This window comes from Furipterus horrens, unplaced genomic scaffold, assembly GCF_987537825.1.
Source record: "Furipterus horrens unplaced genomic scaffold, mFurHor1.1.pri manual_scaffold_3, whole genome shotgun sequence".
NCBI classification, from domain to species: Eukaryota; Metazoa; Chordata; class Mammalia; order Chiroptera; family Furipteridae; genus Furipterus; species Furipterus horrens.
This window is the reverse complement of record NW_028327173.1, coordinates 177,912,896-177,925,970: the sequence shown is the minus strand read 5'-3', so window position 1 is coordinate 177,925,970 and position 13,075 is coordinate 177,912,896. Positions and strand designations below refer to the sequence as shown.

At 40.0% G+C, this 13,075-nt stretch overlaps 1 protein-coding gene across 1 annotated transcript in view; it reads left to right on the top strand.

Annotated features, from left to right (window-relative positions):
* Nucleotides 1–9,590, top strand: part of ARMH4 (armadillo like helical domain containing 4) — a 114,095-nt gene extending 104,505 nt beyond the window's left edge. Inside the window, exons 7-8 of the mRNA XM_090272061.1 lie at nt 8,572–8,706; nt 8,957–9,590. Coding sequence (XP_090128187.1) covers nt 8,572–8,706; nt 8,957–9,025 — 204 coding nt within the window. The 3' untranslated portion in view covers nt 9,026–9,590. The remainder of the gene's footprint in view (nt 1–8,571; nt 8,707–8,956) is intronic.
* The last annotated feature ends 3,485 nt before the right edge of the window (nt 9,591–13,075 follow it).

The window sequence follows — 13,075 nt, the reverse complement described above, 5'->3', positions numbered from 1 at the left end:
ACATATAAACGTATATATTCCTCCCTCCTTTCCTTTCTCATTCTATCCACCTAGTTATCACCTATAAAAGTCTTGTTAGTCATTATGTTCAGAAACTATTTGAGAACAAAACTCTTACATCTTTGACGAAAGTCACAGAATACCTTAGAAATGAAAACTAAACTACTTATTTAACTGGCTCTTAAGCAGGACTAAATGTCTCAGTTTGAATTCATTTAATCATTCCTAATATTAGTTTTCCTGTTAGCTGGTTTCTAGAAAGCGTGATGTTTTAAATAGTTCTGAATTTTTTGCTATTGATTAGTTTTTCTCTATCACTTGGGATTGAGATCAGCTGTGAGTGACAGGCAACCCCCCCCTAATGACAACGGCTTAACCCAGATAGAAGTTTGTATCCTATTTATGAGTCTGGAGGTAGCAGTCAAGGGTTAATGGAGAACAAAACTAAGGCTCAGGCTCCTTTCATTTGATACTCCACTATTTTCAACCTTCATTTTCAAGGTCACCTCATTGTCCTGGATGACCATTTCAGCTTAATTAGATCCATATTCTAGCCAGAAGGAAGGAGGAAAAGGGAAAGTTAAGACATGCCTTCCCTTTTCAAAAGGGAGGATAAAGGTACTCTGTCATTCTTAAAGAGGAGGACAGAGTAAGGCTCTCTTCTCTTGTTAAAGAATATGTCCTGGGAGTAACACATGTGTCATCTCTTTAATGAGATGTATCATATGTTCATACCCAACTGCACGAAGGCAGGAAGATGTCATTGTTATTCTGTACCCAGCTCAAAAGGAAAATCTATTGTTCTAGAAGAAGAGACAGCTCCTATCCTCTTACCATCATTAACCTTCATCTTGGTTAATGTCAAAGTTAGTGGTGCTTGTTAGACAAATCCTAACTTGGCTACCTATTGATATATTTTTCAACATCTAAATTGCTTCTCGAGACTGAAGATACATAACAACTTTAGTTATGCAATAAAGACCAGCTCTGTTGTTATGTCACCAAGATTATCCATTCTATTTCTTCTAGCTTTTAGGAAATTATCCAGAAAATAGAAGCTCCAGACTAAACTTCATAGCAGTGATTCTCATGTGTGGTCTGGACCAGCAGCATCAGCATCACATGGGAGCTTGTTGGAAATGCAAATTTTCAGCTCCCACTGAGTCAGAACTTGGGGAATGAAGCCCGACAATCTGTGTTTTAACAAGTCCTGAAGGTGATTCTGATGCATGCTCAAGTTTGAGAACCATTGCTGCAGAGAACTCATAAGAGCACTGTTTAAATTCAGCAGACTTTAGGTGGTAGTGTATCATGTGGTTTTCTTAATAGCTTTCTTTTTTTTTTTTTTTTTTCAGATTTAATGTGTTTTATTGATTAAAATATTACATTTGTGCCGATTTCCCTTCCCTCTGCTCCCCTCCACCCGGTGGCCCCCCTCCCTCCAGTTGTCCCCCCCTTTTAGATTATGTCCATTAGTTGTGCATACAGTTCCTCCCAACCTCTCTCCGTCTATTCCATTCCCTCCTACCTTGATCCCCAATTCCTATATCATCTCCCTCCCTTTCCCCATTTCCCCTCCCTGTTGACCTCCCCCCAATATGTTTCCCGTACCCACAGTTCCTTTTCCACTCTCGTTGCCTATTTAGTTTGCCTTTGTTTCATCTCCCTAGCTTCTGTTTTTTTTTAAACCAGTCCCTTTAACATCTCATATAACAGTGGTTTGGATCTAATGAACTCTTTCAGTTTTATTTTGTCCTGGAAACACTTTCTCTGTCCTTCTATTCTGAATGACAATTTCGCTGGATAGAGTATTCGTGGTTGTAGGTTTTGGATTTTCATTACTTTGAATATTTCTTGCCAGTCCCTTCTTGCCTGTAGGGTCTCCCTTGAGAAGTCAGCTGATAGTCTAATTGGGACCCCTTTGTACATAATTCTTTTCTTCTCTCTTGCTGCTTTTAAGATTCTCTCTTTATCTTTAATTTTTGACATTTTGATTATAATGTGTCTTGGAGTGGTTCTCCCTGGGTCCAGTCTCTTGGGAACTCTCCTTGCTTCCTGGACCTGCAAGTCTATTCCCTTCCCCAAGTCTGGGAAGTTCTCCTTTATTATATTTTCACTCAATTTTTCAAGTTCTAGTTCATCTTCCTCGCTCTCTGGCAAACCAATGATTCTTATGTTGGGCCTTTTATAGCTGTCCCAGAGGTTTCTGATCCTCTCATTGTTGCTTGCCATTTCCTCTCGCTGCATTGGTTGACTGCTTGTTCCTTCTCCATATTCCAGTTTGTTGAAATGAACTCTGGATTTTATTTCCTTTCTTTCTGTCTCGTATGCGGTTTTGTTCCTTTCGTTATGAAAGTTTTTCGCTTCTTTCATATCTTTTTCCTGCTCTTTTGTGAATTCTGTAAGCCACCTGATAACAATGGCCCAGAACTGAGCCTCTGACAGGTTTCTTATCTGTTCATCTGTCAGGTTCTCTATCTGCTGTCTGGTGAGCTGCGCCACCAGGATTTCTATAGTTGTCTGCCTCATTTTGACAGATGCGTTTTGTTTTCTTGGGCTGGCTGTCGGGGGCAGTGCCTGTGTACGCGTCACAAATCAGCGACCGGCCGGCGCCTGCCTGTCCGCGACCTATTTCGCAGCCCTGTGGTGCTTTCTTTGGGGGCGGGGGTCCAAGATGGATTCACACAGTTATTCAGCCAGGAGACCGGGATCCGTCCTCCCGCCCCCCTGGGCCTCACTGTTCAAGGCGATGCGGCGGCCGCTCTCCCCAGCGCCGGAGTCTCGCACGGGCAGGGGCTTTGCCGCAGCTGGGACTCCTCGCCGCCCGCCGCTCCGGGTGCGACCGCAAACAGCACTGCCCTCTTTAACTCTTACCTGCCCAAGTGGTACCGCTGGTTTATAACTTCATATGTTGGACTTCCGTGTAGTTTTATTTTCTGGAATTTCTAGTTATCCTTTGTTTTGAAGTAGTTGTATTCCTCTTTAGTTGTAGAGGGAGACCTAGTGTGTCCGTCTAAGCCTCCATCTTGGCCGGAAGTCCTTAATAGCTTTCTTGAAAGCATGTTTCTGAACAAATACATTATCCTAAGGAAAGACGCCTTTCTCATAAATGTAAAACAAAACAAACACGAACCAACTATATCTAGTTCTCTTATGGCTTACAATCTATTTAAAAGTTTAAAACTTTATTTGGAAATAATTTCAAATTTATAGAAAAGATATAAGAACAAGAATGTTACAAAGAATCCCTATACTTCTACTTGGATGCACTTGTGTTTAACATTTTATCTCATTTGCTTTATCATTTGCTGGTACTCTCCCATCTCTGACTCTTTTTTTCTGAACCATTTGAGGAAAATGCACATACACCATGGTGCTTTTATCTCAAATACTTCTGTGTGTATTTCCTATGAATAGGAGCATTCTGTTAGCAAACATAGTACAGTTAAAAGCTTGAGTACATTTAACATTGATGAAGTATTTGTATCTAATCTGGCAAACATATTTCAGTTTTTTTCAATAAACCCAAAATATTTTTTATAAAAATGTTTCCTCCTGTAAGAATTTAGTCTAAGGTCATGTAACACTTTTAGTTTTCATGATTCTTTATTTACCTTTAATCTGAAATATTTTCCTATAGCCATCTTTTGTCTTTAATGATAGTGATGTCTTTTAAGGATATATTCCTTTTTTAAAAAATAGAATATTCTTTATTTTGGGTTTATTGGCTGTTTTGTCATGACTAGGTTTAAGTTATGCATTCTTGGCTGGAATATGCACAGAGCAGTTGTGTCCTCTGAGTGTTACATGTGGAGGCACATATACATACAATAATTTTGAACAGAGAAAAGTAAATTTGTAACTCACAAAATATGTATGTATGCTGTATTTTTCTTTTTTTATCCAGGAAACACATCAGGGATAATTCTAAAAAGAGAGCTTATTTTTAGTTAGTTTTGAAAGAGGGATTGTTAAATTATATTTGAAGAGTATAGGTTGTGTTGTTCCCATCTTGTAATTTATGTGTAATTTCAAAGCACAGGTAGATGCTATACAGACAAACACACACACACACAAATACACAAGAGGGGACAAAAAAAGAAGAGAGAGAGAAGGAGAGAGATATTAACTGAATTTTTGTGAGGTCTACATAATTTAAAGCTCTAAAAAATATAAATATGTAAATAAGAAATATGGCATGAGTAACATATTTTATGATATTCCTGTTATTGGTGTGGGGTTAAGTTACATAGCATAAAGACCGACACAGAGAAGATAATCAAGCTGAACTTCCAAAAGCTCAGATATCATCGTTTGAATGTAAAGCTTTGTAAAGTCCAGTCTCTTGTGCTTAAACTTGATTATGCACTGGGAATGGTAATTTTTTTAGTCTTTTTGAAAAAATTATATTTTACTGATTTTCCCCCTTTACCCCCTTTATCCAGTAACCCCCGCTCCCACAGGCAATCTCTCTGTCATTATTCATGTCCACAGGTCATGCATACAAGATCTTTGACTATTCCATTTCTATACTGTACTTTATATCCCCATTGCTATTTTGTGACTCCCTGTTTGTACTTCTTAATCCCCTCAACTCTTCACACATCCCCCCACACACCCCCTCCCATCTGGCAAGCATCAAAACTCTCTCCATATCCATAATTCTGTCTCAGTTCATCTTGTTTGCTTAGTTTGATTTTTAGATTCAATTGTTGATATAGACATATATTTATTGTCATTTTATTGTTCATAGTTTTTACCTTCTTTTTCTTAAATAAGTCCCTTTAACATTTCATATAGTAATGGTTTGGTGATAATGAACTCCTTTAGTTTTTTTCTTGTTTTCTTGTCTGGGCAGCTCTTTATCTGCCCTTCATATCTAAATGACAGCTTTGCTGGGTACAGCGGTCTTGGCTGTAGGTCCCTGCTTTTCATGACTTTGAATATTTCTTGCCTGTCCCTTGGAGCCTGCAACATTTCTTTTGAGAAATCAGCTGACAGTCTTATGGGAACTCCCCTGTAGGTAACTAAGTTTATTCTCTCGCTGCTTTTAAAATTCTCTCTTTATCTTTAACTTTTGGCATTTTAATTATGATGTGTCTTGGAGTGGGCCTCTTTGCATCCATCTTATTTGGCACTCTCTGTGCTTCCTTGATCTGTATGTCTATTTCCTTCACCAAATTAGGGACATTTTCTTTCATTATTTTTTCAAATCAGTTTTCAATTTCTTGCTCTTCTCTTCTCCTTCTGACACCTCTGTGATATGAATGTTGGAATGCTTGAAGTTATCCCAGGGGCTGCTTAAACTATCCTCATTTAAAAAAATTTTTTTCTTTTCTCTTCTTGTTCTGATTTGGTTGTTCCAAATCATTGATTTGATTCTCAGCTTCATCCACTCTACTGTTGCTTCCTTGTACATTGTTCTTTATTTCAATTAGTGTATCCTTCACTTCTGACTGAATCTGTTTGGTACTCTTGAGGTCATCACTAAATTCTTTGAGCATCCTTATAACCAGTGTTTTGAACACTGGTTCAAAACAGTGATATATTGCTTATCTCCATTTCATTTCGCTCTTTCTGAAGTTTTCATCTGTTCTTTTAATTTGGGCCATGTTTCTTTGTCTCCTCATTTTGGCAGCCTCCCTGTGTTTGTTTCTATATATCAGCTAGAGCTGCTTTGACTCCATGTCTTGGTAGTGTGGCCTAATGTAGTCAGTGTCCCAAAAGTCTGGGTACTTGAGGTGTATCTTTCATGTGGAGTGAGTACACCCTCCTCTTGTAGTTGAGCCTTGATTGCTGTTGGCAGGTCAATGGGAGGGATTTTCCCAGGCCAGTCAGCTGCAAGGACTGACTGTGACCACTGACCACCACCCTCTGCCCTTCTTGGAGGATTAGAAGTGCAGGACCAGGGTGGTGGTGCTCTGGCATGGTCTGTAGCTGTCCACTGGGTGCTCAGGCTCTAGGGTTCCTGGGAGGTGTAGGGAAAGGTCAGCCCCCACCTGTATTTTGCCCTGGGCCACCCTGCCTGAGCTATAAAGCAATCTGAGATGATTGCTACACGTGCTGGGCTGGGAGATTCCCAGGCAAAGCCAAGCTGTGAATATAGGCTGATTGCTGCTAGTTCTAGGCCTGGGGCTCACTGAGGCCAGTCCTTGCTTGTTTGATAGGATTTACGAAGTTGTGGAGCATGAACTAAGACCAGCTATTTACATGGAAAAGCATCTTGGGTGGGCCTGTAAGTTGGTTGGGGCAGAGTCTCAGGGGATCTCCAGGGCAGGGAAAACAGTGTTAGCCAGGTTGCTGGAGTCTCAGACATGGCACCAGCTTGCCAGCTCTGTTGGGGGAGGCTTCAGAAAAGAGGCAATAGCCTTTGCTTGCCTTGACGCCAGACACTTCAGTCCCTTCCTGTGTGCCACTGGTGCCTTTCAAGCTGCTACCCTGCTGTTGGAGCTCAGAGGGAGTGAGTCTGAATAGGTGAGTCCATATGTGGGTTCTTTAAGAGAAACTACTTGGGACCCCAGAAGTTTCTTCCACCGACTCAATCCCCAGTTGTTTTTGCAGCCAGAAGTTGTAGGGACTTCCCTTCCTGGCATTGGAACCATGGTGCAGGGCTGGGATTCCTTGCTCCTGAGATATCCCTCCTGAATTTTTATCCACCACACATGGATGTGAGATCAGCCTATTCTGCCTCTGCACCCCTCCTACCAGTCTGGATGGATGTGGTTTCCTTAATTCTGTAACTGTCAGATTTCCATTCAACTTGATTTCTGATAGTTCTGAGTGATGTTTGTTCTGTATTTTAGTTGTAATTTTGATATGGTTGTGGGAGAGGGAAAACCATGTCTGCCTACACCGTCATCTTGACTGGAAGTCTGAGAATGGTAATTAAAAAAATTATTCAAAGTTGTAGTGAGAGTCCCCACATCTTGCTATTGTTCAATATTTTCCTACATGGAAAATCACAAAGTTTTATAAGCCTTAAGTAGATCAGGAAGAACTTTAGAAAATGTTTGGGTCAATGAAAACCATAGTGATTTGTTGAAAAATGCCTGGGCTTTGTTTTTCTAGGAGAAAACATTTAGTACGCTGCTGAACAATGCTATTGTTCTCAAATTAATGGAAAAATTTCTATATTCTGCCCTAACTGAAGACACAGGTAGGCATAACCAGTGAGTGAGCCAGCTATGCAGAAGAGGGTGCACTTCTGTAAGGTCTTGTCTATTCCTTTCATTCACTTCTAAAAATGTTGGGAAGGCACCACAGACTGCATATTTCAGCACATTTTAGAAAACTTTTATTCTCTCTTCCTCTCTGTTCTTGGCTTATTCTGAAAGACACTAGAAATTGTGCTACATTAGAAATTTGAGAAATAGTCAAATAAATGAATAGACTCAAAGTGCCCCCTTAAAATAATACCTATCTAAAGTACTTACTACAGCTTAAATATTTTAAATTGTTTATGGGTAGGCTTCAAGAAGGGGTCTTCTTGGACAGCAAACCAGTGTCATGTTCCCCACGAAAAGGAACCAGTTAGTACATACTCCTCTAGTCCTTAGGTGTCTTATTGGCCAAGATGCAGTGAGCACCCTTAAGGTGATGGCCTTCCCTTGAGCTTGGATAGGTCCGGAGCTACTTATGCAAGGCCAGGGATGTGCGAAGATCATGTTGCTTTCTTAGGACTGAGGTATCCATAGTGACACCTTGGGGACATTGGAGACATGCATGGGTTTGATACCTCTGTGTACTTTTAAAGGCACAAATGTTATTGGCAGTGATCTTTATATGCCCTTCTCTGCCATTTCCTTTCTTTGGGGCTGGGGACACTCAGAATTCCCTCCAACCGCTGACTTTGGTCTTGTCCACTGGGAAGATTATCACTTCTATATAAATTAATTCTTCCACTCTACATACACAGTTTTTCCTCATCCTTGTCTTTTCTGCTTGTGCTCCAACATCTAATGTCCTCCCTCTTTCCTTTGCAGGTCCTTCTCTTCCCTGCTGTTTCCAGAAGCTCTTACCTTTCACTTGCTTACAAGCACATCCCTCTTTCCTTTCTTACTGTAATGCTGATAAGACTGTGAGAGAGCAGATGGCCAATGTCAAGGCTCTCTTCTTGCCCTCCAAGAAATACAGCATTCCAGAGGGCACTTCACCCCCACACCCGCCTCACCCTAGAGCTTGACTCAGGCTGACATTTCCAATTTATAGCATTTTAATAGTCCTGGCATTCTGCAAAGCTTACTTCATCAATCTTTAATACAAATTATATTTCTGTCACCCAAACCTGATGTTGACAAATGTGCATAATGAAGTGGCTGGAGGTGCCACTAGGTCTGGCTGATTTATGGTAATGCTTCTAAGTATTGGAAATATCCCAAAATAGTTATCATGCCTCTCTCTCTTTGCCTTCTCTACCCCCAAATTAACTTTATTCTGGATGCTATTTTATTATATAAGGAAGCAGATGGGAGAATTCACAGTGTCTAAAAACCTGCTGCCATCCAGCAGCAATGAGGAACCCAGGGCAGTGGTATGTTGAGAGTCCTAACGCAGGTTGCCTTTTCCCTGTAGGCTGGCTATATGTCTGGGATGCTGGTGCCTGTCGGGGTGGGGATAGCAGGAGCCTTGTTCATCTTGGGAGCACTCTACAGCATTAAGGTGATGAATCGCAGAAGGAGAAATGGCTTCAAAAGACACAAAAGAAAGGTATGGAACCAACAACAGCAAAACCTCATTAGTTTCAGAACATTCTTTGCTTTTCTGATTTGCTTATTAAAATACACGAGGCTTAATGATGCATGAATGGTTTGGATGTGCCCAGTGGTTTGGGATTAGCTGTGCTGGCTGCTGCCCTGGCTTTGTTCATTCATTAGTGTGTCTTTTAAAGGAGGCCTGTTCCTCAGCTTTGCTCTGCAGCAGAAGGACTTTTAATGCTTTTCTGTTTTTCTTTCTCCAGCAGAGAGAATTCAACAGCATGCAAGATCGAGTAATGCTCTTAGCTGACAGCTCTGAAGATGAGTTTTAAATTGGACTGGAATTTAATTGGGATAGTCAACCATATTATTATTTTATTTTTTATTTGGGGGATAAAAAAGAACAACATCCTGCCACATTGCTGCTGTCAGGCCATCAGTCTCATTATCTGCCAGGTAGTAGTTTTTCTTGCACTGAGCAGGAAAGGCATGCTGTATACTAAATGTAATGTGCTGTGTTTATTTTAATTCTGTAGTGAGTATTTCATGGCCATGGGCTACAACTCATAAATATGCAGCATATATGTTGTTCAGTAGGAGTTGCTAGGTGAGGTAGAGTAAATATTTTGTATTTTTCCGCAGTGTCTTTTCCTTGGTTTGGATTACCTGCACTAAGTGTGACCATTATTGCTACCAAGGCATGCTTAACTTTGAAATAGAGATCTTAACAAAGAATAACTTGTGATGACTGCACTCTACCTACTTGAAGCCATAGGCTTGTGGGCCATGGTACATATTACATTTGCATCAAAACTAGAAGCAACTTGGAATGAAATCTTTTTTGTCAAGAAAATCTTTGAGCACATGAGAATTAAATGTAGATTTGTATGTATCTTGCATTATGTTTTTCAGTCTCCTGGTTTCATTAATTTTCTCTTGCTGGTTTATTCTTATTCTTGGAAGGGAAAAAAATGCACCGGAAGCAATACATTAAATTGACTCTCAGTCTTAATGCATGCTTGCTTTATTACATAGTGCAACTGAGTCCAACAGAACTATCAATAGGTTCTTACTTGTTTACCATTGAGATGTGCTTTTTGTGTACCATTGGACTTTGTCAAGAAGAGATGAGGAAATAATCAAGAAGAACATGATTAAGTTCTGGAGCATTTATCTCTACTATTTGGTTCTGTGCTTGTACAACCACTGTTCTGAATTACTCAGAGTGTTGATTTTCTATATCTGTAGTCTTGGTCATAGAATGATTGGGCTGCTATTGGTTCTTATTTGACTTTATTAGGAAAACAGACATTTTCTGGCAGAAGCAGGCTCAGTGGCCAGAGTCCTGGTATACAACAAAGCTTATGAAAAACCAGACTCTCTCAAGGTACCATACTTCAGGATGTTGGACTATGTTAGATAATTGTTTATTCCCCTTGGAATGTAATTCCTTGCCCTGTCTTTTGAATCTAGGTATTTGGGACTTTTAATAAGTCAAGTTTTGGGTAAAGAGTAGGTTCATCTCCATGGAAAAATAAAGGTTACTAACAACACTGTTCATAGTGCTTTACACTGTAAAGGACTTGGTCACATTTATTAGAGCCTGCTCTACTAGATTTAAGGCAAGTTGCACAGTTATTCCTCATAGCTATATGTGAGACGGGATATATATTTTTATTTTCCCATTCAACCAAACACAGAACTGAAGCAGAGAAATGAAATGCTATGCAGAGTTATATCCAGGAAGAATCAGGACTAGAACCCACTTGGACTCAAAACCATGCACCCTTATCTCCAGTTCAGTGCCATTTCCACATACTGGAGAGGAAGCAGTGACATTTTAGAGTCCTTTAAAACTAAGCTTCTAAAGAAATAACTGCTTAGTCAAGGAACGTTTTATACTAGGATCTGCCTTTGTTAAATGAATGAAGCCTTACTAATTTCTCTTCTCCACAAAAATTCTCTCCTTTCTCACTCCAGCTATTTCTTTTACAATCACATAAATTTAAGTATCACCTCTAGAGAACTAACAGATAAATCTTTCCAAAACCCTCTCTTGAATGACAACTGGCTTACAAAAATGTTTTCATCAAGTAATTTAAATTATTTTTGCTGAAAAACATAACCAAATGTGTGAAATTGATCAAGAGTAATGAAAAGCTCTATACAGTCAAGTAGAAATTGGCAGTTGACACACAAGCTCAAGGTCAGGTTTAAAAACAGAATCCAGAACCATGACACTCTAGGTAACGAGTAGAGACATCCTGATATTGCATAATGTATGTTTTCCTTTTCTAAGAGCAGCCCTTTGCTGTAAGTATTCCTAAATTTAGGGGGAGGCAAGCATGATGTGACATCACTGTCTCTTATTCTTGGCAAGCTGTTTATAGGGGACACAGAATAGGCTACTTCATTTTGCAACACATGGCTGATATTAATGCCCCAGGCTACTTTTAATCTGCAGTCTTAACTAGACCATGCTTAGGTTGAACCTTGAACTATAGTATAATGAAGTCACATGTAATGTATTTTAATTTTTCCAGAGGGCTATGGGATGACATGTATGTGCATTTAGGCCTAAGTGGAAATGTCTCTGCAGTCTTTTTTGGGACAGGTGACAATTTAAAGAAAGAGTTTACTTAGATCACAGATTTTTGTGCAAACCTTTTTAAACATCTGGGTTGAATGGAAGATTCTATGGATGAGTCAACTGGTATGTTTATTCTGGCCATTTTCTTTGCTGCCAGTGGCTGTGGAACAGTGATTCTCATTGGATGGTTCAGATTATTTAAGTGCATCAGAAAAGGTTGTCCTGTTCTTAACAAAACCTGAAAATAGGGTGCTGCCACCAGAGGAGATGCTGGACAACATAGTCCGGATTAAAAGTAGTAAATCAGGCACTAGTGGGGTTACCTAAAATAACTGATTCATATGCCTTTATTTGCACATTATAAATAAAGAGCCAGCTCTAACAACTAAGCTTAAAACATTTAACAGTGAAACAAACAGAGCTGTCTGGAAAAGGGAGGCGACAGCTGTGGCTTCTGTTGCTGACACTTTCCCCTGTGAACTGGATTTACTCTGTCAGGACTGCAGGGGTCCCACTGCAGGCCCAGGGACTGTGTCATCCTCAGAGGGAGAGGCAGTGTTTCCCGAACTCGGAAGGCTCACCAGGGACGCTTGTTAAACATACAGATTCCAAGGCCCTGCCCCAGACCCACTGAATCAGACTCTCTGGGGGAGAAGGTGTGGGTGCTTCTACCTGGGCAAGTTTGGGCGCACAGCTAGCAGAGCATCTGTCCAGAGAACAACTTCTGTATTCAAGACGGAAGAGAAAGTAGGCTCCTGGGGGAGAGACCCTTTCACTCATCTATCCAAGAAATTACATCTGTCATGGTGGAGAAAGGAAAAAGGATGGAAGTTTCTAGAAAAAGAGTAGAATGCTGGGATGGAGAGAAAAAGTTTCCCCCTGTGTCCCTTATGTCTTTTTTCTCCAATTAAAAGACAGTACTTTTCTTTTAAACCTCTTTAGTTTTTTCTTTCCCATAGCTGCTTCTTTCAGTAGCTGCTGGCTTAATTTATATGCAATATTTGGAGTTAATTAGTATCCCAGGGAAACAGATTCCCTTAGCAATGCCTTAGCCTTAGCTTCAGCTCAGAAGCTGCCCCAAAGGCAGTCCTCCAGAAACATTTCCTTAAAGTACCCATATCTCTTACATAGTCAACCATGTTGGGGGGAAATTTATAAGCCGCAGTTTTAGAACATATTTAAAGTTGTTTTAGCATGGTCAGTCAAAGCTGATTATTTCATTTTTTTTAAAGCTAGGACTTAAAAGTCAAACATTACAGAGATATCAGAAAATAATATAGAGCAACGTAGAGCCTACTGGTTCTTTCCATGTGCCTTCAAATATTTTTTCATGTAGAAGTGAAAATGAAACCCCTCTTTGGAATCATATCCACGACTTGGGGAAGAAGCATCAAGTCATCCACAAGCATCTGATTTCTGTGGATACATATAGTCAGTGTTCCTTCCAGCTGCCAAAAAATACCAGCTTTTGGAATCAAGATATACTGAGTAAGGCAAAAGGAGGTTTACAGTTATTCGTATGGAAAATAATACAGTAATACTAACAACTATAAACCTACTTTTGCCCACCCTTGTGTAACTTGGCAGAAGGTTGCATCACGTGGCCTTTTGGCAAGATAGGCTTTGTTATATCTACAGGAAAATCTGGAAAAGACAGGATTACCAATGAAGAAAAAAAGATTACTATTTTTTAGGGTATATGAAAGTGTGGTTACAAGAAAGAAACATGAGTAGAAGATGGGAAAAAAAGTCATATTACAAGGCAGATGTGAAAATGGCAGTAAATATTAAA